At 39.3% G+C, this 25867-nt stretch overlaps 2 protein-coding genes and 1 long non-coding RNA gene across 6 annotated transcripts in view; 1 reads left to right on the forward strand and 2 right to left on the reverse strand.

The window, feature by feature from the left end:
• Window positions 1-25867, reverse strand: part of macrod1 (mono-ADP ribosylhydrolase 1) — a 109605-nt gene that overhangs the window by 38949 nt on the left and 44789 nt on the right. For 2 of the 3 annotated variants that reach the window (XM_067517910.1, XM_067517909.1), the window contains exon 4: window positions 6433-6462. The exons of the other annotated variant lie outside the window; for it this stretch is intronic. In XM_067517910.1, the coding sequence (XP_067374011.1) occupies window positions 6433-6462 (30 nt within the window). The remainder of the gene's footprint in view (window positions 1-6432; window positions 6463-25867) is intronic. 3 annotated transcript variants of the gene reach the window in all.
• Window positions 1490-6424, reverse strand: LOC137133869 (uncharacterized). The gene is made up of 3 exons (XR_010915304.1): window positions 5220-6424; window positions 2885-4938; window positions 1490-2581 (listed from the first exon to the last, which is right to left on the reverse strand). It is a non-coding gene; the product is annotated as an uncharacterized lncRNA (long non-coding RNA).
• Window positions 12571-25867, forward strand: part of flrt1b (fibronectin leucine rich transmembrane protein 1b) — a 36724-nt gene continuing 23427 nt past the window's right edge. The window contains exon 1 of one of the 2 annotated variants that reach the window (XM_067517905.1): window positions 12571-12683. The gene's annotated coding sequence lies outside the window, so the exon portion shown is untranslated. Of the gene's footprint in view, window positions 12684-18429; window positions 18965-25867 lie in introns of those variants that run through there. The other variant, XM_067517904.1, reaches the window with a different exon arrangement.

The following is a 25867-nucleotide window of genomic DNA, read 5'->3' on the forward strand; positions in this document are numbered from 1 at the left end:
CAAAATTCAGACACATTAGTCTAGCTTTTTGTGATATTCCACTGCTGGTTGCTCGTGTTTTGTTACTGATGTGCTTCCAGCTTTAATTTCTTTAATGAGTATATATCTTTTATACTTCATAGCAAATCAGTTTTCCTTTTGGACATACTGTAGTAAAGTCAGACCCTCATCAGCTCAATATACAGTACCATGAATTTTTATTGATGCATCCCTCATTTAGACACTAGAGACAAGGGAAGCCCTAACCAAATTAGCATCACTGTGGTGTCAAAAGATACTTGTTCATACTCCACTGACTCTGGTGCATACAAATGGAGTACCTGAACTACTCAACAATCAGCCGTAATTGGCTGCACCTAATGCCAACAACAGACATCAACGGATAATAATGAATTAGTCATGAATTTAATTTATATTATTAGACTCAAAAAAAAAAAAAAAAACTCTTTAGGAACTGTCAAACTAATCTCCATATTAAAAAAAAAAAACAGCATTCATTATTTAGCCTTCATTAACATATAAAATATTACATCAACATTTAATGCAACTGAAGTTTGATCTACCAGAGAATGAGACATAGGTCAGAGATAATGAAAAAAAAAACCCAAAAACGGAAAAACAGAGAGACCGGCACAGAGACAGAGAAAGACTAGACGGGGGATTGAAGAGCACAGTTGGACAAAGACAGACGGATTTGGAAGAGGATCAAGTGTAAAAAAAGGGGTGTATAGGTGAAGAGAGTTAGGGAAGCTAAAAACAAAAGGGGAAGAGGTGAATGTTAAGCAGGTGTTCAGAGAGAAGAAAGGATGAAATGGATGCAATGGATGGATGGACACAGCAAGAGGGGTACAAATGAGTGTTTTGGCTTCTTTAAAACAGTGACCAGCCAGCTGAGCAGGCGGTTGACCAGTTTAGGTGTTATCTCATATCCCTCACAGGCTTTGTATTGACTGATGCTGGGGGAGAAAGAGAAAGAGGGAGCCAGAGAAGTAGGGGACAGGGAAGTGATAATTGGCGATATGCTTACCTGGCGAGAAGCCTGCAACCCCCAGCAGGGCACACAAACAAACACAGACGCACACACACTTGCCTGCAGTGTTATATGCCAGGACAAGCTTTACCTCCAGCAAACCCTCTTCACCCACCACACACAAGAAAATACATACACACACTCACACACAAACACAAGTAGATCGACATTAGAGTAAAACCAATCCAGAGGTCTCTCCTATGGAATACTAATATGATTGCCCTTGCCAACTGACCCCTTATAGGCCAAACACGATGTCCGTCAAACTAATGGGGCGGAACGTTGGCATATTGCTTTCCCACAATCCCTCAGCAGAGCCCGGACACTCATTTACTTCAGTCAGCTTGTTGCCAAGGCAACATTTAGGATGGGTCTTGTGGTAGATTCACATACGCACATTCACATGCATAGTTGTACATATGCACTTGTATACACAAAAACTTAAATACGCATGCACATGAACACACAGAGCAACCTGTTAAATGCCACTGCAATGAAACTATCCACACACACACAGAGAAAAACAGAACCGTTGCTAACAGTGATGAAACAGATGAATTTATGTATGTGGCTTAGACGACTCTGTCTGTATGTGGAAGGTATACGCTAAGTGCTCCGCGCCCCCAAAACCAATCTTCTGCTCTCTCCCTTCATTCACCATACACGCTCTTTTGTTCATTTGTTCTGAGAGGCGAACAGACAAACCTATATTCTGCCTGCTTTTTTCTCCTCACCCAAACAAGAACAGGGTTCATAGCTGAGAAACTTTCATTACATTGAATCAAGCACCATTCGTGTTCTGCAGGATTGATTATAGATGTCAGCACCCATAAATTAAGCCTGACCTCTAAACAATGCAAGATTATGAAAAGTAAATTGATAAAACTTTAATTGAGATTAAGTTCATCTATTGTGTGCTGGGTCTGGATGTCTTCAAACACCTAAACCAATCATATGCAGGCATTCTCTTTATGGCTGGTTCATATCCTGTGCAGTTTGTTCCCGCAGACCCAGAGCAGGACCTCTGATACCAGCTGCCTGCACGTGTGTTTGTCTCCATTCAATTACATATGTGCACAGCATCATAGCAGCTGAAGAGTTTGCTCTGTAATTCTATTTACTGCAAGAATAACTTTAAATGTAATAGTGGATAAAAGATGGTTCTGATTATGTAAAGTAAATATTTGTATAATGTCTGTGTGTCACATATGTGCTATTTGGCTGCTGTATTTATTTCCATTTTCCAATACTGCAAAACAAAATCATGCAAGCAAGCAAATACCACAGTGCCCTAAAATCTCAAGTTATATTTATAGTCATCTGTTTAAGGTCTACCAAATAGCTATGGTGGCTCTATGCTTTGACTTTGAAGCTAAAAGCTGACATGCGCCTCTTCAAAAATTTAATTAAACATCAGGGTTAGAGCAGGTTGTGTTTCTGATGCTGTTAAAGGCTGCTGATACTGAAGATGTTACAAATTATGAATAAAAAAAAGCCATCTTATCTATGCTGCAAACCTTCTGCTAGCTGCGATGAGGACTCTCCATCACACTGAATTATGGAGCCAAAACACAGCAAGGAGAACAAAGAATTAATAGGGATGTAACTCCAGTTATATGGACATGGTAGAAGCCACTATCATTCAATATCTGTGGAAATGTGAAAACGGTAACATAGTTGAGGGACTACAACTAAAGCATGATATGACCTGATCAGCTAAGATGATACTATAGTAACACATGATTACAATGTATAAAATCCACTTAATTCGAAAGCTTTGCTTTAACTATCTACTGTACAACCACACTTCAAAACCACACTCAAGTTTTATTAAATATAAATAATAAAGTTTACCTGTGTGTGAACTGCTTTGTAATTATTCAGCTTGTGTCTTGAAGAGGGGCTCAAATCCAGCGTCAAGGCCACCATTTGCTGCATGTTCCTAAATGAATCTGTGTTTTATTACTACAGCAACAAATCTGATGCATGGGAGTGTTCCAGCACAGCACAACTGTATATTATTGAACAGATATTGGATGGAAATAAAGACTAACAGGAACCAGAAGCTCAATTATGTCCCATTCAATCTGAAAATGTCCTATACAGACTAAGAATCCACAGACTCTGACCTGTCTAAAAATGCACTAAAATGCAAAGTTGTGCCGAAGCCAATATGAGACTTGCATAAACCAACACGTAATTGGAACATAAACTAAACGCACAAACAGCAAATTATGTAATTAACTGACAACTTTAGAAGATGGTAGGAAAGCACCCTTTCAGAACAGTGGATAGGTGTCAATTATATTCTTTTTAAGCAGAATAAAGTAATTCTTTGGCATTGTCATTATTGTCATCATTATTTGTCCTTTATTGTATCATGGCACACTAATGATTACCATTTAGGGCAACAGCAAAACAAATTATTACACTAAGTCACTCAAATGAAAGCATGCCACTATCAGACATTTGTAGAAAAAAGGTACATTAATGCTACCTTGAAAAGTACAGACTTGTACTGACTTTTTATGGCCAGTATAGACAGGAAGAATGGTTTCATCAACCAATAACTTTGTCAATGTACATGTGGCATTAAATATTGGATTAATATTGACCTGATAAAGGCCAAATCTATCATTCCTAGAAAACCCCCACACTTTTACACAAGAGATGGAAATCTATATATAAAGCAAGAAAATGTGCTGGTGTGTGTCGAATTGTAGTTAGTGTAAAAATCTAAATACTTGAACAGCAGCTGAAATAGTACTGAGAACGGAACAGTTTTTACGTCTCAGCAGCAGCTAAAACTAACATTTTCCTTCCTTAACAAAGCATGAAAATAAGGTAACCATTTCAGTATACTCAAGTAGGTTCAATATGCTGCGGACCCTCATGTTAAACTGTACTGACAACTTCCATGGTTCTGCTGCAAATGAAATAGGACATTGCCGTTTTCAACCTTGAAGATTGTTTACTGCAACTCAAAATGCGGCAAATAGGTTCAGCTTCTCATCCTCACTGCCTACATTTTACTGCGGGTTGATATTTCTGTGCAGGCCATGAACCTGTGGAAAAACACTTCAATGCCCCACACATCCCAAAGGCACATACTGACATATGGTGACCTAGTAGAAGAACCAAATACAACCTTAAAAGTGTGAGTACTGGCTCAATCTGTTTAAATGGCATTCATCCAAAAATGCATAAATTAAATTACAGTATCTCCAAATAGAAAAGTGTAAGTAACATATGCGACCGCCGCTGACAAAACGCCCAATCATCATCTAGGCTTTGATTTCTTTCTAAAAAACCAATCAAAGAAGTGAAATGTTAAAATGGCAGATAGGCTCTGGAATAAATGAGCAACTGCAGCCAGTGGACATAAAAAAGGTTAATTTCCTGGCCTTGAGTTTGTTGTTGATGCGCTGCCTGAGCTGAGCACTCCTCCAGATTGAAGTGCGAAAACAATGTCGGCAGGTGTGTGTTTGATCTAACTGAATGACATTTACCCAGATACCCTTGAGACTGAGTAGTAAAGCACTGTAAAGACCTTTTGTTGCTTCACCTCTCATGGAAAAAAAAAAAAAAAATGCACTACAGCTGAATGAATGCTTGGTTATTCAGTGCAGAGTGTGATCTTGGCAAATCATTCGGAGCTGTATACCGAATTATTGTTGTGTGTTTTTTCCACTCTGCTCTGCTTTCGCATCTGTCTTTCCCTAGTGACTGTCTCCCAAACACTATTGGACCTTCATTGCTTTCGTCTTTTTGTCTTCTTGCTCTAACTATCATCTCCCTCCCATCTCTCTTGTTTGTTCCACTCTTGCCCCCGTCTCTACCCTTACCTCTCTCCCTAATTAACACCTACTGTAGGCTCTATCTGCCTTGGCAAATCCCGGAGGACAGAGCTGGAAAGAGAGACAGATAGGAAAATAAATACAATAAGAAATAATAGGAACTCAACTGAATAAGAGAGAAACTGGCACAGAATGATGCAGAAACAGATTAAAAGACAGATAGTGATAATGACTGTTAAGTAAATTGCCTACTCCAGCCAATCAGATACATTAAAACATATGTTGTTTAAAGAGATGCTGAATTTAACTAAATAAAAAATTTAAATAATTTAATCAGGACTAAAAACATGCTTTATACAGGCACAAATGCAAAAGGTCTGAAGCATACACACATTCGCAGTCTCTCCAGAAACCATCTGCCTTTGTAGACTCATCAGAGACTTCAGGAAAACATCAAACGTTGCTGTAGACCTCGAGGTTCTTGCATATGTGTGTGCGCCCATGTGTTCGTGTGTGTGTATGAGAGAGAGAGAGAGGGAGGAAGAGATAGAGAAAGAGAAAGAGAAAGAGAGAGAGAGAGAGAGAGAGAGAGAGTGTGAGAGTGTCTGTGTGTAGCCACAGGACACAAGAGTGAGCAGTCCATTTTTATGGCTTGAGCCTCAGCTGGTGTATTTCAGTAAGGGTGGAGCTGTGTGTATGTCTGAGCTTCTACAGAACACTTGAGGCAAACAAATGTACTTTTGGCAGGCAAATACTCTGCTATGAACTGACACATGAATGCATACACTCATACAGGTGTGGCACTATATATGTCTCTATGGAAACTGGAAAAGCAAAAACACAAACTTGTGTGCGGGCGCACACACACACACACAAATTGGAAAGTGAAAAATGCCAGTGCAAGTGAGCTGGTCTAAAAGGCTAAAGCTGGTTGGACTAATGAAGAAAAAGAAAACAACCACAGAAAACACAGCAGCACCCGAATTTGCAAGCATTAACAAACACAGGTTGAATGGAAAGTGTGTGTGTGTGTGTGTGTGCGCGCGTGTGTGTGTGTGTACGTGTGTGTGTGTGTGTGCATGTTTGAGTAAATGTGGCTGCCGCATTACTAGTAGAGATTTATTACAAGTATTGATTAACCACGAACGTCCAACATCAGGCATGGTGCAAAGTACTGAGTCAACAATACACTGAAAAATGACTGTTTATATCCACAGCACTCCCATAAATTATGAACTATTGCCTTTACACCTGCATGCGCACACACACACAAACACACACACAGCCAGACAGACACACACTGTGCAGCATGCAAACACACCTTGAACACCTGCCACAACAAAGAGCTACCTGCTACCAAAGACAAAGAAAATACAGACAGAGGCACCAGCATAAGGCATAAAACACTTTCATACACTCACACACACTCACACTCCTTGCCTAGTAAACTGCACTGCACCACCTGATTAAAAGAAGTAAAACATTTTAACATATTTTGCCTCCAGAGAGGACCATAAAAACTGCTATTAGGAACGACTGAGGCCTACAAGTATCTTGGCAAGCACAAACATACACAACCGATGGATCAGACAGGTTGTGACTTACCTCCACCTCCACCGAGCAGAGTCTTGTTGGCTGAAAGACAGACAAAAAAGAATTATTGATGAAAAAAGCCTTTCTATGAAGATCACAGCTAAAGCTAAAACCATTAAACAGCTAAACAAGAAAAATGCACTTATTTTATTTTTTATGAAGCAAAACTGGCCATGCACTGTATATTTATAATGTTCCCTGGCTCAAGCAAATCAAATGTGACTTTACACTAGTTTAAATAGGTTAAACTATTTTTGTTTTTTAAACTATTAGAAAAACCCAACTAGACATTAGACTTTATCACATTGGGCTAGTCATAAGAATCAACCACTGCTGAAGTCAAGGTTGCATCAGACGAAGTCACTTTCTCTCTTGTCTCACTGACAAATTTTTTTTTTTTTTTAATTTTACTGGCAGCTATTTTTTATAAACAATTTTTTATTTTTCAAGGAGAAATACTGTAACAAACATTGACTGATTACAGCTTCTCCAGGGTGAGGACTCTGCTTTTCTGTGCTTTATGCAGTTGTGAATTGTATTTCCTCAGGTTTTATATTGTCAATCAGACATAACAACATGACAGTATTTTAAAGCTGTAATTCAAATATATAACAAAATAGTCGCATTCAAACGTAGTTGCAGAGATAGATTGTAATATACATCAGTTTTGTTTACATGTACAACAGTAAGCAACTATTTTACACCAAAACCATGAGTTCATTCATGCAACCTTGGCTCTACAAAGCCTTGGCCTTTCAGCACTGTGTTAACACAACATTACAGCACCTAATCCCTTCTAACACAACATTTATTCATTTGCACCATTGGCTGTGTGGATGCGCGGTTCAGACCCTATCTAGTTTTGCATCTAATTTGGTGAACATTTGTGTATAAAAATAACTCAATAACTGCTTATATTTATGTGTTGGGGGTGGGGAATGGGCTCCTTATTTGTCCTTCAGAACATAATTTGCTATTGGTGTCAGCATTTCTCAAACAGAGTAGTTCTCAATCCAAGTCCTTTGGGCTCACAGCACTGCTGGTTTTGCCAACCAGCAAGTTAATTGCATTCACCTGGCATTGCAGGTGTAACTCAGTCCCTGATTAGATGATAGAATGAAAACCAGCAGGCTATGAATCCCATCAATGAGGACTGAGAGGTACTGCACAATAAAAATGAGTAGAGTCTCCACCAGCAAAGCTAAGGAATAAACTCATGCTGAGACTACAGTCTAAAAGCAAACAAACAACTCTGTGAAAAAAGCAGAAAGAAGATATGATTCATTTTGTTTTTTAGTTGAGTAAAAATCAATCAAACAGTGACTTTCTACCTGGATAACAAGGAGGTGACTACAGCTTAAATAAAATATCAATATAATGAGCTCTTTTCGCAGCCTGACAAGTAGTGAATTAATGCTAGTAGCCCGGTGGATCGGGGTGTCCCAAATCATTACCTTCCCTACTTGAATCAAGTCACTGCACATGTTTAAAGAGTGTAAATTGCTGGCAGGGTGATAAGGCTGGCTGCGGCTGCTTCTGACATATGCGATATCCAAGTGTTTTTCTCACCCACATATCCATAAATGTGTGGAGTCAGCAGTGCTAGCCTGGGGACATCTGCAGCACGTTCAGAAAACTCTAACCTAACCACAAACTCATAAAAATCATGTTTTCCTGTTCTTTCTCGGCTCATGAATCAAATTTTGGTGTACTGTGACCATGTTAGAAAAATCTGATAAGCACATAATCTCTTTGCGAGGGACAGTTACAAAGTTACATCAGTACACACAGGGGACGTGTCTCGTTTTAGTTACTCTATGCTAGTAGGCCCTGTGCCAGTTGGGTATGCAGTCAGATAACACATCGGGCAAGTTAGTTTTATGGGGAGAGAAAGAGATACTAAATCCCACAACTGTCTTTCTCCATTCTAACATTTTCACCATTCCCAACTAGCTCATTAATGGTAAATAACACTTAATGTCTAGTTTTAAACACATTACACATCTCTGTATATGTGAACCACAGTCTCACTAACATCTCCCTGTGTGAATATCTCCACTCTCTAATTCGAGAGTGTGCAGCGCTGTACAGCACGGATGGGGAAAGAGTAATTTATTTAATAGGACTGTGTGAGACAATTTCAGGTGCTCAGCTTGTTTGAGAGCTGATAGATCTTATGATAGACTCAAATAAAGCTCGTTTGAATGTGAAGGCCCAGACAAATAAAATGTCTCCATTACAATAACTCTCCCATTCATCAGGATTAGCTGCAAGCTGTACATAAGAGTGATATCACGCACTGGGTCTTGTTAACAGCCATCTGAGTAAGATGCCCTAGGCCATATGACGTACAGCTGAAGTGGTGAAAGATTTTCCTTTTAAAGAAAGACAACTCTGCCTGAAGGACACGGGGCACTGAATGGAAACCAGTTTAAGTGTGATAGTGAAGTCTGCCTTAGACAAGAGATCTGAGATGCACCAGCATAAAATTATCACTTTTTCTGTGCCCTCCTTACTTTTACTAAATACTAGTTTGTTTAGAACAGTCATTTGTTAACTTAGCTTGCATCTTGAAAGCTGACTTCGTCGTTTCACCTCTTCGTCGTTTTAAACTTTATTAATGTTTAAAATAGTTGCTACAGTAGGAGACAATCAGTAGCAGTTAAAACAGTTAAAAGAAACTAGCTCAATCAACAACAGCACCAAAACTTAATTTCACTGTAATATTTAATCCACTTCACCAACTTTAGCTCTTTTTGCCAGTGTTAAGCTACCATGACTAAAACATTTGACTATTATTCAGTGCTTGAAATTCTTATAGACATTTCACCTGTCATATATGAAAGGCCTTGTCAGATTGAATTGACTAGTGGGGGGTCTCAGGTATTAAGACTTAATACTCATAATACCTGGGAATAAATAGTTAAAGCTGAAGCTGCCTTTCAGATGAGTGGTAAAATGCCTAATTGCAACGAACTAGCACCCTTTTAAGTATCACCAGGACCTAGTTGGAGAGAAAAGTGCCTCCAGGCAAAGATCACAGACTGCCGACAAAATGCTGGAATTAGGAAAGTCAGTAGTTTTTCTTAAAGTTAGGCTTTTTATGACATTTCTGGAGCATATCTCTTTGTTTTCACTAACCATAAATGTTTAAACTTATTGCCTGACCCTTGATCTCTTACTCAATATGAAAGAAACAAAACAAAAAACAATAGGATATTTTGTTTAGGGTTCAGCATCAATCAGGAGAACCAAAAAGAAAAAATGAGTGATGATAATATCATTAATGAAGAGCCCAACCACTTAGAGAAAAGACTATGTTTGTCACAGTTTAACAACCTGGAGCAGGTGGATAAATCTTGACCAGTGAAATGGGAAAACAGCACTTCTTCAGTGCACTTTAAATGAAAAATATCCCCACAGATGCTTTTACTGTTATGTATGTTTATGATGTTTGGTGCTTTTCAGGACTTATCTTCTGATGCAGTGTATTTTCACCTGCTTTCCTGTGTCAGTAAATGTCCAACATTTCCCTTAATGTAATTGCAATAAAAGCCAGCAAACACACTCACACAGTGACAGTGAAATTTCTCCAATCAACAAGTAAAAACAGTCACTCCCGTTGTTGATATGTCTGAAAGCATGTTTTATAGCTGCCATCAGTGTGGAAATCTGTATATCTGCCACCGTTTTAATGGATTTCTACCTGTAAACCCGATGAACACCTGCTACAGTATGATCTGTAAGAAGGAGCCCTTTTCTTTCCATTTGAGGGACTAACACTAACCTGGTAGTCACTGCTGTTTTAGATTGCTGACATTTTTCCAGCAATCACACTCTACTGCAGCTGCTGGAAATGTCTGAGTGACACAATCTGTGTTGGACAGCTACGATCAGAAATAAGAAAATATACACTACAGCTATCAAATGCCCTACAATTGCAGGGTACATTGTTTGCATTGTGTGGCATACATGGAAGTGTGTCATTTGAACATTTACACACATATTTATCCTTCGAAACAAATGTAAGTATGAATAACACACTTTTTCACAACATCCCCTTATCATTGGCTAAATGGGCATTTAGGTGGAAAACAGCCCAACACAAAGACACAAAAATACAAAAAAGAAAAAATCAAAGGCCTAAGTTAAATGGTCATACTTCAGGTATCAGAGACAGTAAAATATCATCCTGGGAGTCCTGTTTGAGTAGAAGATCTGTGGTTTCAAAGGCTCAAATGCCAAAGCAGGTGCATGGTGATTGAAAATATTATAAAAACTGCTTTTACTGCTCTAGAAAGTTATTACAGTTCCAATCATTTTACCTTTTATCATGATGAAATACAGTGAGCTTTACCAAGTAATCTACCACGAATGTGGACATAAATGCATTTGATGATCCAACTCAGATCATTGCCACATGAGCCAAGTTCAACTTTATTCTCAGATCATGCTGCCATTTCTACCTTCTGTCTCTTTTAAATGAACAGATTTTTTTTTCTAAATGTAGGGATGATGCCAGTGTGATCACAGCCTAACAGCAAATAAAACCCGCTCCCCTTACCCCTTGTGAACCTTTCCCACATTGGCTTGTGGTTGGTTTGTTGTGTGTCAATCATCATCGCGTTTACAACTTAGGATAGCACAAGTGTCTCTGATGACCGACCACCTGAGATTGTGCACCGTTTGTCCCGTTTGTACAATCTAATTAATTAATACAACAAATACATGCACAAGAAACAACTCAAGGCAAGATCAGGGAGGCAGTGTGAAGCAGCGAGGAGGGGTTAGTGTTTTTACTACACCTTCAAGTGTGGAGATCAATTTTTCCTTGAGTGGGCATCACATAATTCATTCAAAGCATGCTAAACCCTTAACAATACTCTTCGCTCTATTTTTACTTCACTACATTGTCATAAAAATGGATAAACCACAATATGCGGTTGGATACCTTTGCTATACTCTGGACGTTAGTGACTTGGTCCATCATCGTATACTTTGGCTGCCCTGGCAGTGTAAAAATTTTAGCCTCACATCCTAGTATCATTTTATTGTGTCGTACAGAGAGGGTGAGGCAAGTTCAACTCTTACCTTTGTCGTTAAAAGTGCTAAATGAATTTTTTATCAGCCCATTTCAAATTCATCCTGCTTATGATCTTTATTCATTGGATTATATAATTATTAAAATTGTCTTATGTAAGAAACAATAGACCTATAATAAATTATCATGATTTCATGTAATGCTGCTGTGCTCTATAGGTGCTTGAGACAGAACAACCCTCTGAGCCCTGTGGGAAAACAAAGGCATCAAAGCAACCAAAATACTCATGTGTATGCACAATCACGCAGTTGCATAGATGCAGGGACACACACAGTCACACACACTCAGACACTTGCATACATAGAGACATATAAAGTGCACACACAAAGAACACTTTTGACACGTGCAAACACCACAGTTGCCAGCAGTATGTCTCTCTCTCTCTCACACACATACACACACACAGTAGCGTTTCAGTGTTTGGGTAACCATGGTGATGGCAAAGCCCAAAGGTTTGTTACTGAAACCTAGTTAATTAGAGACAGTGAAACAGTGAAACACAGAGAGAGAGAGAGAGAGAGCGAGAGAGAGCGAGAGCGAGAGAGAGAGAGAGTAATGCCGATACTCAAGGGAAAGTGTTTCACCATCTGTTAAAACCCACATGTACGTAGCATGGATCGAGTCTAAGTGTGTGAGTGTCTGAGGCAAACACTGGCCACAGTTGTTGCATGGGTAAAAACAAACACACACAACTCCCTTTTCCCATGGCACTAAGTATGTGAAGGCTAACTGTTTCTTTTTTTATTGGTATTAGATGACTAATTGGAATAGCTAATACTGAGCAGCTAAATAAAGCGTGCTAGCATCTGCTGCTGAGACACACCAATTATCGGCGTGGGGAAGGCATCAGGGTGATAAGTTATACAATTACACACAGAGCAAGAGAGGAGGGTGGAGGGAGGGTAAACTGACAGGGAGGGAGTGGAGGAGGTGGAGAGTGTGAGGTGTCAGGGGATAGAGGAAGGGCTTTGGGAGGGTGTGAGAGAGAGAGAGAGAGAGAGAGAGAAAGAGAGAGAGGGAGGGAGGGAGGGAGGGAGGGAGAGGAATGAGAGAGACACAGACAAAGTGAAAGAGTTGAGGGTGGAGAAGGGAGATGCAGGACTAAATTTGCTGGGAACATAAAACAACAAGATGGAGTGTATTTCTTCTTCCTTCTTGGGTGGTAAGTAATCACACTGAGAGGGAGAGAGAGAGAGAGAGAGAGAGAGAGAGAGAGAGAGAGAGAGAGAGAGAGAGAGAGAGATGAAGGGATGGATGGAGAGGATGACCTGGACAAACAGATGAGGAGAACAAAGTTGGCTGTGACAGATTAAAGAGAGAACAAAAGCACTTCAGTGTTGTTTGGCTCAGTATACAAATGAGGTTTTAACCACCTGTGTGTGTGTTGTGTGACTGTGTCTGTCTCTACATGTGGAGTCAGGGGTAACGATGATGATGATGAAAACAGGCTTAAATCTGCTTTGCGTGAAGCTCTTGTGTTAAACCCGTCTTCTGCCTTTGCTATCTGTGGCCCTCCATCTTATTTTTCCTTTCTCTCTGCACTCCGCGCCCTCTCTTGCTTATTCCCCAGGCCCCAGAGCAACCTGTTTGTGTATTCCTCCCTCTCCTCTTCCCCGTCTCTTGTCTACCCACTCATCCTAACTGCCATTATTCCTCTTTCAGTCATTTAATTTCTATCCGTCATTTGGTTGGCCCACTTGAGAATGCCAATCAATTTGCTGGTGTCCTTACTGAAAAAAGCGACAAGGCTACTGATAGGGTGCAGGATAAATGCAGACATAGTTTAACACCTGTGGCTGACATTAAATAAGATTGTAGTGTGGCTAAATTGATCCCTTGAATGAAATAAAACATATTTTTTAGAAAAGTGATGTATAAAGTAAACACAGAAACTGAACTAAGAAAATAAAAAATTACCAAATGCATTTGCTTTCAGTAACATTCTATTCAGGCAACTGATTACACATACTGTGTAATGACATAGCTTTAGGATTTACTAATGACGGCCCCACCCTGAGCAACAAAGGAAACAGTGCAAATGGACCAATGTAGGGCTGCATAATTATACAGTTGAGTAAATTAGTATAATTTTACAACAATTTTTAGTTGAGAGTTTTATTGCAGTTTCTTTTCTTTGCATGTCTGTTCAGTTTTATTGGTTTCCCCTGGTCCTTCAGCAAATGTAGCTCCAGAGTCTTGGTATGAATGTGTTTTCAAGCTTCCGGCAGTCTTATTCACACCTCAATATAAAAGACCCATATTTCACCTCAAGGTTGTGATTTTGACGTAGTAAGACCTTGTGGTGACAGATACACAAACATCTCATCATATTCCATTTGAGATGCGTTGCAACCCTACAGAAGAGGTTGGTATTGTTTGGACTCAACTGTCTTAAAGCTAAATTTAAGTTTTAAGATTTAAGTTATGTGCGATAAACCAAGCGCTGTCAATTATATATGTATATATTCTTAGCATGTGCTCATACCTGTAGAGACAATATGACACAATGCAGCTGGTAGCTCATATCAGATTAATGGTAAGAAAAGGAATGAGAGAAAGTTCACCAGGGTTCGACTTGATGCAAATGAGTAGTGACATAGTGAAGGAATGGACAAATAATGGACAGATATTGTCGCTTCAGAAGGTATTCGGACCCTCCGAGTTTTAGCCCTTAATTGTTTGATAGAATAAATTGTAAAAGGATAAAACTGTCATTTTTGCCCATGAATCTAGACTTAGTTACCCACACATAGAAAAGTGTTTTAGATAATTTTGCTAAAAAGGATCCTTTTATTTGACTTCACAGTCCTGAAACAATATGTCAGTGACAGTTCTGTGTTATCCTGAATGGTTTAATTAAAATCCAAACTGCCTTAAAGAGCCAATGTTCTTCTCCACATCCCTACCAAGTCTGAGAGACCGCTCTCTCTTCCCTCAAAAAAGAAAATCCACCCATTCTCCATGTACAGGACCCCACACTGGATGCAGGAAGGCGGCTCCAGAGCAGCACCAACTCCAGTGTGTGTGTGAGCGTACCTGTCAGTCTAATTCTTGGGGAGTTGTTGGTAATTGCTGGACCGTGGCGACCTGCTGAACCTCTGTAACGGAGCTCAGAAAGCCGCTGTAAAGAGTACACCCCATCATCATACATATAAGTCTAAATGAAAAAGTCAGTTCTGATCCCTATCACGCCCCTAAAGCATGATGCTGCCACCACCATGCTTCACTGCAGGGATGGTACTACTGTAGCTGGTAATGACACATAACGTTCTGCCCAAAGAGTTTAATTTTCTTTCATCAGACCAGAGAATCTTTTGCCTTATGCTCCGAGAGTCCTCTAAATGTCATAGTCTACAAGAGCTTTGTGGGGGCAGTTGTAAACAAAAGTCCACACTGATGTAAATACAGAACACAGTCGCTGCTGTGTCTTGACAGATACGATACACTTCTCACCTAAAAAAATCCCAGAGATGCTATGACTAAAATGAAGGTTTTCTGGTGCATGTCATTTTATGAATTGGTCAACATTGCCCCATTTTACATACTTACACTTATCATCACTATTTGCTACTGACATTTAGTAGTGTATCCACTCTTCTGTAAACAAAATCCTACGATTAGAGGATGGTGCAGCATTTGCATTAACACCCCTGTCTGTAACGAGTGAAACAGAATGTGCCCTTGCATAGCATTAAGAACATTTCGGACGACACATTTTGCGACACATGTGAAAGAGCTTTTTCTCAAAGTGGCTTCCATTTGCAGTTTACCAGAGGTAAACTAGAGAGGTAGATAGGTTCGTTCATCCAGACGACAGACAAAGAACTTCTGAAAGCTCTGTTAGAGTAAATGTTGGGTTACTGCTTACCTACCTGGCCAAAGTCCTTTTCAGGCAGTTATTCAGTTTAGCCAGACAGCAAACACCTGGAAGAGGCCTGGTGTTTCCAAATGTTTTCCATTTCCCAAGGTTTGAGGCCACTGTGCTCCGGGCAACATTTAAAGCTTTACAAATGATTTTATAACCTTCCACTGACCTATGCCTCAGCACAGATATAACATGAAGATCTGCAGAGAGTTCCTTAAGAGATAATTGCTTGTTTTTTGTCATCACAAAAGGGTAAATTGTGAGACTTTACATACACAGGTGTGTGCCTTTCTAAACTATGTCCAATAAATTCAGTTTGACATTTGACCAGTCAAATTTCAGATTATAGATTATATTAAAAAAAATACTATACTGATAAAAATTTGGAGTAGTGCAGCTAAAGGCCTAAATATTTTTTTAAATGAGAGAGAATGTTAGCCTGACTCCCAGTGTCTCCCAATGAGAGTTATTTTTTTGTTTAACAATACAGATCCATCCTCCCTGTATAATCATAGACACAAAGGACAAAACTCAGTGACAGTAACAAATATAATGTTTAGCAAATCTTAAAAATATAACACGTCTGCAGCCATGTGGTGTGTACAGGTGGGGTTTTTACATGCATATCATACATAAATTCTGCCTGTGAACAAAGAACTTAAGTAGATACTCCATAATGGATTAATGCTTTCCCATTCTGTATAACTTTAGTCTGTAAGGGTCACAATGAAACATACTGCCAATCATTTCAGCCTGTTGCCTGTATAATTTAGCATTTTTAAATATCAAACCAAATGTTCAACAGGTTAGCTCCTTCTAAACCTCCCACTATAAAAAGACAATAATAGATAAAGGCTTTGACTAATGTGACACACTGACGTCATCTTTAGCTCTGAGGAAATTAGCTCAGGAAACGACAGTTGTTGCCTTCATTGCTTCACTTCAGAATATGATCAACTAATTTGACCAACATGCAAATATGTCTCAGTGTAAGATTGCAAAGGTTGTAGGCTGAGGATGGTGACAGCTTGGAGATACGGGCGGCTTTATTCTGCCTTCTGTAGTTTGACTTGTTTAGCAATCACTGGTTATTATCCAGGTGGTGTTGGGTCAGATGAGTTCACAGTAACCACAATATTCCCGTTTCATACAGAGGAAATTCAATATAAAGCATTAATTTTTTTACCATTGTTGCTTGTTTTAACATGATACATAAAACTAATGAAACAGAATCTAATTTCTGATCGGTGCTATTCAAATTTTTTCCTGTCACTCATTTGTATGAATATTTACCATGTTTGTTTAGGTTTTTAAAAGGATTGTGCAGCTAACATGCTTTAACCTACTTTTACTTAAGACAATATTTGCTTGCAAAGGGCTATTAAATGGATACCATGAGGGATAACTAGACCATAAATTACAGTAATTTACCACAGATGCACTAATAGTTCCAGTAGGAATATGACTGCAATTTTTTATTAAAGTAACCATAAACCAAAATGAAAAAAAAAAAAGCACAAGATGGATTGTAAAAGGATCCTGCCCCCAATTAATAACAAACAATTTGAAACACGATAACTTTATGTATCATGGTAAAATTATTATATAAAGTAATATGTATGCCACACAGCATAATACTACAATTTATTTACTCAAGACCACGTGCCACTGGTGGAAGAATAACCACACCGTCGTCGAATGTTAGCAAAAAAAAAAGCACTTGGGAACAAACTGCCTTATAATGCACTTTATAATATAAAATGGTTGTGGCTTATTATAATGTGAACAGCCTATATCAGCTCATTAGTAAAACGAGCCACATTACTTGGTCACAAGCCGAATAACTTGAGATCTTTATCATCAATTTTATGTTATGCATTTGTGTAAACTACAATAATACTGAGGGTGGTACTGTATCAGTGCCACACTCAAAAATTCAATATAGATTAGATTCAATAATACTGTGTCATCGATTGTGACCTAGAGTTTGACCGTGGCGGTCGTTTGAAATGAATCAGACTAAATCCTGGGAAGCAATCTCTGGAAGAGCGCCAGAGGGTGCTGGTGGTGCAGCTGCACCCAGACCCAAGGCCTCAAGGGGCCCACACGGGCCTTCGACAGCTGCTGCACACAAAATTGTGTACGTGTATGCGATTTGGACAGGGTAGGTGTGTGCCAGCGTTTTGCACCATGGCCTGGCATCAACACGTTCTGCCAGTGAATGCTACATTTAAAATTGCTGTGTATGCAGCGCAGAGAGGGGTACAATAAGCTGTGGTAACTCTTTTGTGAAAGAACAGCCCAAAGGTAATAAATGCTAATTAATTGAGAGGTGTGCCTCCTAGGCAAATAAAAATCATTGGTCACAAAGTCTGAATTAAAACGCATCACTATCAATTTACCCTGTGCTTGACTCCCAGTCATTAGCTGAGAACAGAGTCTAAGCCCTGAAGGAGTCAAGGATCCTTGTATTTGACTTCACAGTGCTGAAACAATATGTCAGTGACAGTTCTGTGTTATCCTGTATGGTTTAATTAAAATCCAAACTGTCTTAAAGAGCCAATGTTCTTCTCTACATCCCTACCAAGTGTGAGAGACCGTTCTCTTTCCTTCAATCAAAAAAGAAAATCCACCCATTCTCCATGTACAGGGCCCCACACTGGAAGCAGGAAGGCGGCCCCAGAGCAGCATCAATTCCAGTGTGCGCGCGCGCGCGCGTGTGTGTGAGTGTACCTGTCAGTCTAATTCTTGGGGAGTTGTCGGTAATTGCTGGACCGTGGCGACCTGCTGAACCCCTGTAACGGAGCTCAGAAAGCCGCGTAAAAAGTACCCCCCCCCCCCCCCCACACACACACACACACACAAACACACACACTTTCAGAGAACGACCTGCGCTCAGAGTCGGGGGGGGGCGGGGGGTTAGGTAGAGCGTGCGCTGGAGGCGACACCTGTCAAGCCATTACTAAACACAGTTGCTTTACTTAAAAAGACTGAGACGCCCTGAAGAGTTGGGAGTTGGGGGGTGGGGGTCAACCGAGGGGGAAATAGAGATTAGTCGCAACTATTGTTGCCGTTTTGGGCTCAGGGAGAAACACGGAGCCCTTTGACGAGAAAAAAGGTGAATGTAGCAGTAACGTTATGACAAGTCGTTTTGGAGTAGAAGTAGCAAAGTTGACGCAGGTTAGATGTCAGAGAGCAAAGTGACTGAAGGGAGCAATTTGACAGCGAGAACCGGCAGCTAAAAAAACGGGACTTTATCCGAGGTTAGTGTCTCTCTCAGTCCCTCTCTTTCTCTCTCACTCACTTGCTCTCACACACACTCGCTCCAAACATATTAACCCACAGTAGAGCACAGAGAGAAACAACAGGGTGGGAGAGACGTGGTGCACATCGCGGAGCTCCCGTGCGGCCAGAGCGAACAGCCTCCACTTCCCACCGCGGCGCGTCCACACGGGCTGTATCGCTTTCTTACCGGGACTTAACGGAGCCGCAATAACATCTATTAACTTGAAGGGATGATGTGACAAGGATGTGATGAGGGATGCGAGCAGGAGAGAGGCAGAAAATGGATTACAAAGGTATGATGCGTTTCGGGCCGATTCGGGTTAAAATTGGGGGGCTGTCGAGCTTGACGGAGATGGCACGTTGATGGTAACAGGCTCAGGGATGTCTTGGATTTATAGATGTGTATTTATTTGTGCAGCTACCCGTTTGACCAGCCTTTACGCAATAAAATGGAACAACAAAAAGCAGAGATTTAAACAGCCGGGCTTCAGAGAGTTACAGGGAGAGGGAGATTAAAGTGAGAGATTATACTTTGAAAGAGATAGAATTCCCACTTGTATGTTTTCTCTCATCTCTTCCATCGCTCTTTGCTGCTCTCTCCCTCTAACCCTCATGCGAGCAGCAGTGTGTGTTTTTAATATGTGTGTAATTGCGGGTGGTCTTTTTGTACATGTTTGGGTGTTTGTATTTGTGAGAAGGGCCAATACAGTTTCCCAATGGAAATGTCCTTCTTACAGTACATGACAGTATCTGAACATCCACCCACCCACCTCAACACACTCTCTCTCTTTCTCTCTCTCTCGCTCTCTCTCACACACACACACACAGAAACACACACAGGCCTGTGTGCTTGGATGTTTCATGTTGTGCAGCGCTCTAACTAGTCTAAAACACACAAACAAAATGTTGCATCATCCTATTCATCTTCAGAAAAACTGCCCAAAAATCTCTGACTGGATGTAAACACAAACACACATGTACATACAAACAGAGGATTAATGGTCATGCAGAGCCATATTGAGACAGCAGATTAGAATGAGATTCTCGGGGCCACATCAACTCAGAACATGGGATTAAAGACAAAACATCAGATGAGTGGATGGAGGGAGAAAGAACACGAGATGAGAGTGAAAGGCAAAGAACCAAAAAGGGGGGAAAGCAAGAAAAAGAGAGAGCAGCGGAAAACGAGATTATAGTGTAATGTCCTAGAGAGGCAAAGAGAAAGAACGAATCCAGGGCAAGTCATGCCGTTAGAGGGAAGTGCACACTGGCAGAATGTGGCGAGAATAAAGAAGAGGAGAAGGCAGCAGACACTCTTTCTCTGTCGCCTCCCTTTTGATCTCCTCTTATTCACCCATCCAACAGCAGCAGAAGAGCTCTGTTTATATAACTCTTCGTTTCAGATATAATAAACCAAGAAGGGTGAGGGAGAAAAAAAAAAACACAATAGGCATTTTACAGATTATTAAATTGATTACAGAATTTAGGAAATAAAACCTGGGGACCGAGGTGTTCCCAGTCCCAGTCATCACTGTGTCTGAATGGCAGTTTAATTTCCTGAAATCTGTAACAGGTGCCATTCATGCCAACTTGGGGCCCTGCTTATACCTCATAAGTTAAGGTGGCTGCTTAAAATCCTCAGCACCTGTGTGAAGCACAGTTTTTTACAGTATGTGTTAAAATATGTAAGTGATGGTGGGTTCAGCTCAGCATGTGTCAGTTGTTGACATTTTGTAGACCCCAGAGGTATACTGAACAGAGTAATTATTTCTGGCATATTAATCTCATTTTATAAGTCTTCTGGTATTAGGGTGGCCAACTTTAAGGTGCTGATGCCAATATGTGATCAATATCAGGCTAATAGAAGGTGTCTGAGAATCAGCACAATATAAGAACCTGATATATCCTGCCTTGTTTTACTGGATTGTACTAGTATATATTTTATACTGTTCTGTTGAAGGACTAATTCTCTGTTTAGATTTCATGATATTAAGGCTCAGTATTTAATCTATACTGACAGTGAAGTGACATGAAAGACAAAATATTATATGATAAAATTAGAAAATAAGTTTTTATTTCTACTCTTGCTTGACAAGCTTGGGAAAGTGGGATCTAAGCATCTGTCCCTCGCCTGCATCTGATTGGGCAGTGGAGCAGTTCAGTTCGCTACTACATTGCTGCTTTCAAGGTTCAGGTCTTTTCTATGGATTTCTTGTTGCTGCTTCCAAAGTGACTTTACTGGTGTTTTTCCTAATAAATGCACACTGGGCAAAGTAACCTACTCATCAGAGAATATGGACTTTCTATCATGAGCACACAATCACAAAGACATTCAGCTTATTGCTTGACAGTGTATATGGTATGCTTTGGCTAGCCTGTGTGTTGGCATGGGGGAGGTGTGGCTGCAGCTAGGGACTAATGTTACTTAAATAATTGTCCAGGTGCAGCCACTGGCACCAGAATAAAATAGAAAACAAACAGCAGTCTGAAATTAGCCATTTATTATAACTTTGAATAGCATCCCATCAAGATTCCTAAAGCATAAAGTAAATGCTACAGCAGTTGATGTATGATTTTTGCTTTTCACAGACTGTACATGGACAAAGGACAGCATGGGCACTGCATTGGTGTAAATGCTATGACTGATCAGTGTATATATGCTATGAATGTATAAAAATGTTAAACAAAAAAATTAAAACTTTTAACATGAAGTGCTTGTTGCAGAGGAGTGTTGACATCTTAAGCTGATGCTAATCAAAATTATATTAACAGGCTCATTTCTATAGTTTTACGGATACTTGGTGAATATAGTCCAATACGAACTCTCCTTTAAATGTTTGTACTATTGGTCTTCACCAAGCAAAATATCCATCTCTTCAGCTGCTAAATGTTCACCAGCTAACTTTGTCCGTCTGCTGTTGGTGCTGGCCAATTTACAGAGTAGATTGTACACACTGGATTTATCCCAGTGTTATTCTTCGCTGTAGTACAATAGTACAGTTGTGGGCCATAAAACCAAAATAGTGAACTGAAAGCTACTAAATTACCCCGTGGTGCTGGGAACTGCTTTGTTTGTCACCACAATGACTATTTTTACATAAGTTTTACATTGTTCATTTAAAAATATTATTAGCGCAGCATAACGTATCTACTGTAACTTGGTAAATGACTACAAGCGCTACTCCTGCTTTGATGAACAATATACTGTATTTGGAGTCAGTTTATTCTATACTGTCAAATACTGTAGAAGCCTAACCAGTATGACCCCAGGGGGACATAATACCACTAGCTTTCTTGAGCAGTGGCGGCATTTTCCCCTGGTGTCAATTTGTTCAGTTCACCATTGAGGGGTTGCATGTAGTAGTGAGCACTGTTCAAGACTCTGGGTCAGTGCCCTGTGGCAGAACAGCAAATGTCCTGACTCTTTGTGCTTCAAGTACAGTATCAAAGCTGTACGTCTAGTGTCCTGAAAGGTTTTACACTCTTATTTACTGTCTTTACCTGAATGAGTTCTCATTCTGTTTATCTGTCAATTCATTATTTTACTATATCTGATCTGCTTCATATTTATAACCTCATACAGTAGCCTACATAAATTCGGAAATTAATCTATTTCAAAGGCTGCCCTCAGCTTTGTTTGTACAGTCATGACATTTAACAAGAATGTTTCACTGCAAAATGTAAAGAATAGAGCAGCATGAAAGCAGAACTGGACTGTTACTAAGCTTATCAATGCTTGTAGACTTTGGCATGCTGTTAACATTTACTTTTATTAATGATTCAGTATTAGCATTGGTACCTTTCATATTTTCATGGCTTTTTTATTAAGAAAAAGGTTGCACTTTTTCAAGAAGGTAAAAGGCTAAGTGCACTGACCAATTTGATTAATTGAAACGGATCAAATTGTGTTTTATTGATCTGCAAGAGAATGGCCTTTTCATTTTCATGGGCATAGAAAGAAATGGAAAAAAGAAAAGAAAACCAATACATGCAAAGCTCAATAAATATTTTTAAATGTTTACAAAGGTTCTGTAGCTTATAAATCTGGTAATCTCTTCTGACACTTGTACAGTAGGACTATCCAATGAATAGGAGTGGGAGGAGAGTGGCTGCTTTATATATGGATCTCCAAATATATTTGTACATTAATGTTTCCAGGCTCCCCACCCTATTAAAGCCTGTGTGTGGGAAAGACAGTACTCGTAGCCAGAGTTAGCGTTTAACCCGCCTCCGAAACAATGATTTCATATCTGTGTCCTGAAAAGCTTTAGAGAGACTCAGAGTGAGGCAGCACTCAGGATATTTTACTTTATATTTTAAGAATTACAGAACATTTCCACAACCCTAAAAAATAGTGGTGGAACACAAAGCTCATTTAGATGTAACCAGTCAGACTGACAATGATTGAATATACAGTCAACCGCAAGCCGATTAAATAGCATTAGTTTGCAGATTCAGTTTCTTTCATGAAAATTTTCCTCTAGCACAGATCAGATGATTATGCATGCGTGCTGTTACACAACTGATAGAATGAATGAAGGTAAATTAATAAAAATCTCTCATCTATAGCAGTAAAAAAAGAGACTGTCACAGTCATTAAATGCATCCCATTTCTTTAAAAAAATGACACTTACAAATGACAAGTTAGGGATATTTGACTTTCAGGTGAAAATTATGGATAATGTAAAAAGTTCATGCTACAGTGACATTATATCATGAAAGTCGGGCATTCAAGTAGAAGCATGCAATCTCAAACAATTTACTGAAACAACAGTGATGGGTATACCAAAATAAAAAATATCAATGTCTCAATAACTTGTCAATTGTTAGGTATCATTTTGGTCTCATGATGTCAACGTGTGAATAGTATGAGCCACACTTTTTAAGAGGACTTTTTAAATACAAATGTTCATTGAACCAGAACATTTATTGGTTGATTCATGGATCGGACACTTTTAGATTTTTGTGGTTAATCACCTTGTTAGAGAACAGCATGTTATCCAATAAGTACTGAAACATTGAACAGTTGGACATGTGCATTCAAAAGTTTAGAGAAAGTCAAATTAAGTTCTCTTGTAAAGGTTGGAGTCCATTTCAGGTGCATTCCCTAAATTTTTGGGAGTAGTGTATGTTTGATAGTGCAACCCCTATTTCAAAAAAATTGGTAAGGTGAGAAAACTTGTACAAGAACAGAATGTAATGAGTTCCAAATCTCATAAACCCATATTTTATTCACAGTAGTACATAAACTATGTACACTATATCAGATGTTGAAATTGAGAAATGTCACCATTTCATGGAAAATATTAGCTCATTTTGAATTTGACAGCAGCAACACATCTCAAAGGTTTAAAGAGGGTGATGTTTACCATTGTGTAGCATCCCCTCTTGACATTACATTCTGTTTTTATTCACGTTTTACACATCTTCCCAACTTTTTGGTATTTTTATGGATCACTAGATGAATTGTGTTCTAGTGAACTGAGTCACAAGGAGGTGATTGGGGTGGATGGAAGACTTATAAAGCACATAACTGTCACATTATGAGTTTGACTCCAGAATGGTTAAGGTTAGAGGATGATTGTGGTTTTGTTTAATAGGTGATAAACCTGTGGTGTTATTAGTCATGGCCAAGTTTTTAAATATTAAACTAGGCCATTGTTTTGTAATGTTTTATGGATTGCAATTTAGCGTTTCAGAAACTTATGAAGACAGGGTTGCTAAATGACGTAGGTCTTACACATTTTATCTGTGTATGAAGAAGGATGTCTGATCCACGTGACTTCACTTTTGCACCTCAATTCTGCAATCTTACTGCCTTTTTGTGAGGAAGACCTGTTAGACACTGATTTACATTGTAGTTTTTATGTCGGGCAACCAAAGTTGGAAGAGGCGCAGTTAGGCAATCTTGAAACTTTCTAGGTGAATAAATAAGCCAACTTTGTTAAAGAGCAAAATCCACTTTTCCTGTTCTGTTATTTGTTTTTGTTTGAAATGCTGAACAATCTGCAAAGCTCAACATAAAAAGACCAACAGACATATTCAGACAACATTTCAAATTGAATTCTATGTAGGCCTAGTTACAGTCTTTTCTTGTTTATGCCTTATGCAAACTATTGTAGGAGGCAGTATGGCACTGAAACAAACTGTGCTTTTATATAATTGAGGTTATGCCATGTTTTGGCTGAAGCTGTCCCAAAAAGACATAATAAATACGATCCCCAGAAAACCTGGAATAAATATATCCCACAGTAGATGCCAGATAAGAACATTAGAGAGATGCATTACACAAGGGAAGGTTTTAACAATTTAGGAAGGTTTTCTGACACACAGTCATGTACACACACACACACGCACACACAATGGCCTTGCATTAGGCTGTGTTTTATTGCATTATGGCTTTGTGTCTGAGTGTGTATGCATGTGTATGTGTGTGTCTCAATCCATTTGCTGGAGCTCAGGAATAGTGTGGGAGATGCAGGCAGGTCAGAAAGAGTAGGAGTCACACAGAAAGAAGTTCGGTGATGAGCGTTTGTTTGAACAGCAGGGATGACATCATATACCCCGCACTGTTCCTCACCTAGCTTAAAACCAGCCACAGGCACCTCCAGAAATACTGGCACTTTACATTAAATAGCACCAGTTAAAATGAGTTGAATAATCTTAAAAACACAAAATTTGCTCAATTCTATTGCATTAAATTGAAGACATTATCTCACTTAGAAAAAAAGGAACTTTGGTACTGAACTGACCATTCCAATAAATTCCTGATAGTTTTTTATGTTTTAAGTGATGTTTTATTTAAGAAATGTGCAGTCCAGGGAAGGCCATCAAGAATTAGCAATAAGTCTTCTTTTTAATTCAGACAAATGGAATGAATGTCCCATAAATCCATAAAAATTTGTTTAAACAAGTAGCCATAAAGGCACACTGAAAAATATACTGAAAACATTTAAAGAAATGCTTTGTTATCAACTACAAATGTCTTGCTTTACTATGGCATCATTGTGAAAGAATTAGGGCTTTCATTATTAATTTGTCTGCCAAGGGTTTTCTGGATTGGAAATACAGAAATATGTCCATAACAATTTGCCAGAGCCCAATGTGAATTTTTGGTCTTGTTGTACTTGTATTTTATGTCAAAGATTATGAGCAAATCTTTACTGGGTTGAAAAATGACTGAAGCAATAAATTTA

Source organism: Channa argus, chromosome 10 (assembly GCF_033026475.1).
Source record: "Channa argus isolate prfri chromosome 10, Channa argus male v1.0, whole genome shotgun sequence".
Classification (NCBI taxonomy): Eukaryota; Metazoa; Chordata; class Actinopteri; order Anabantiformes; family Channidae; genus Channa; species Channa argus.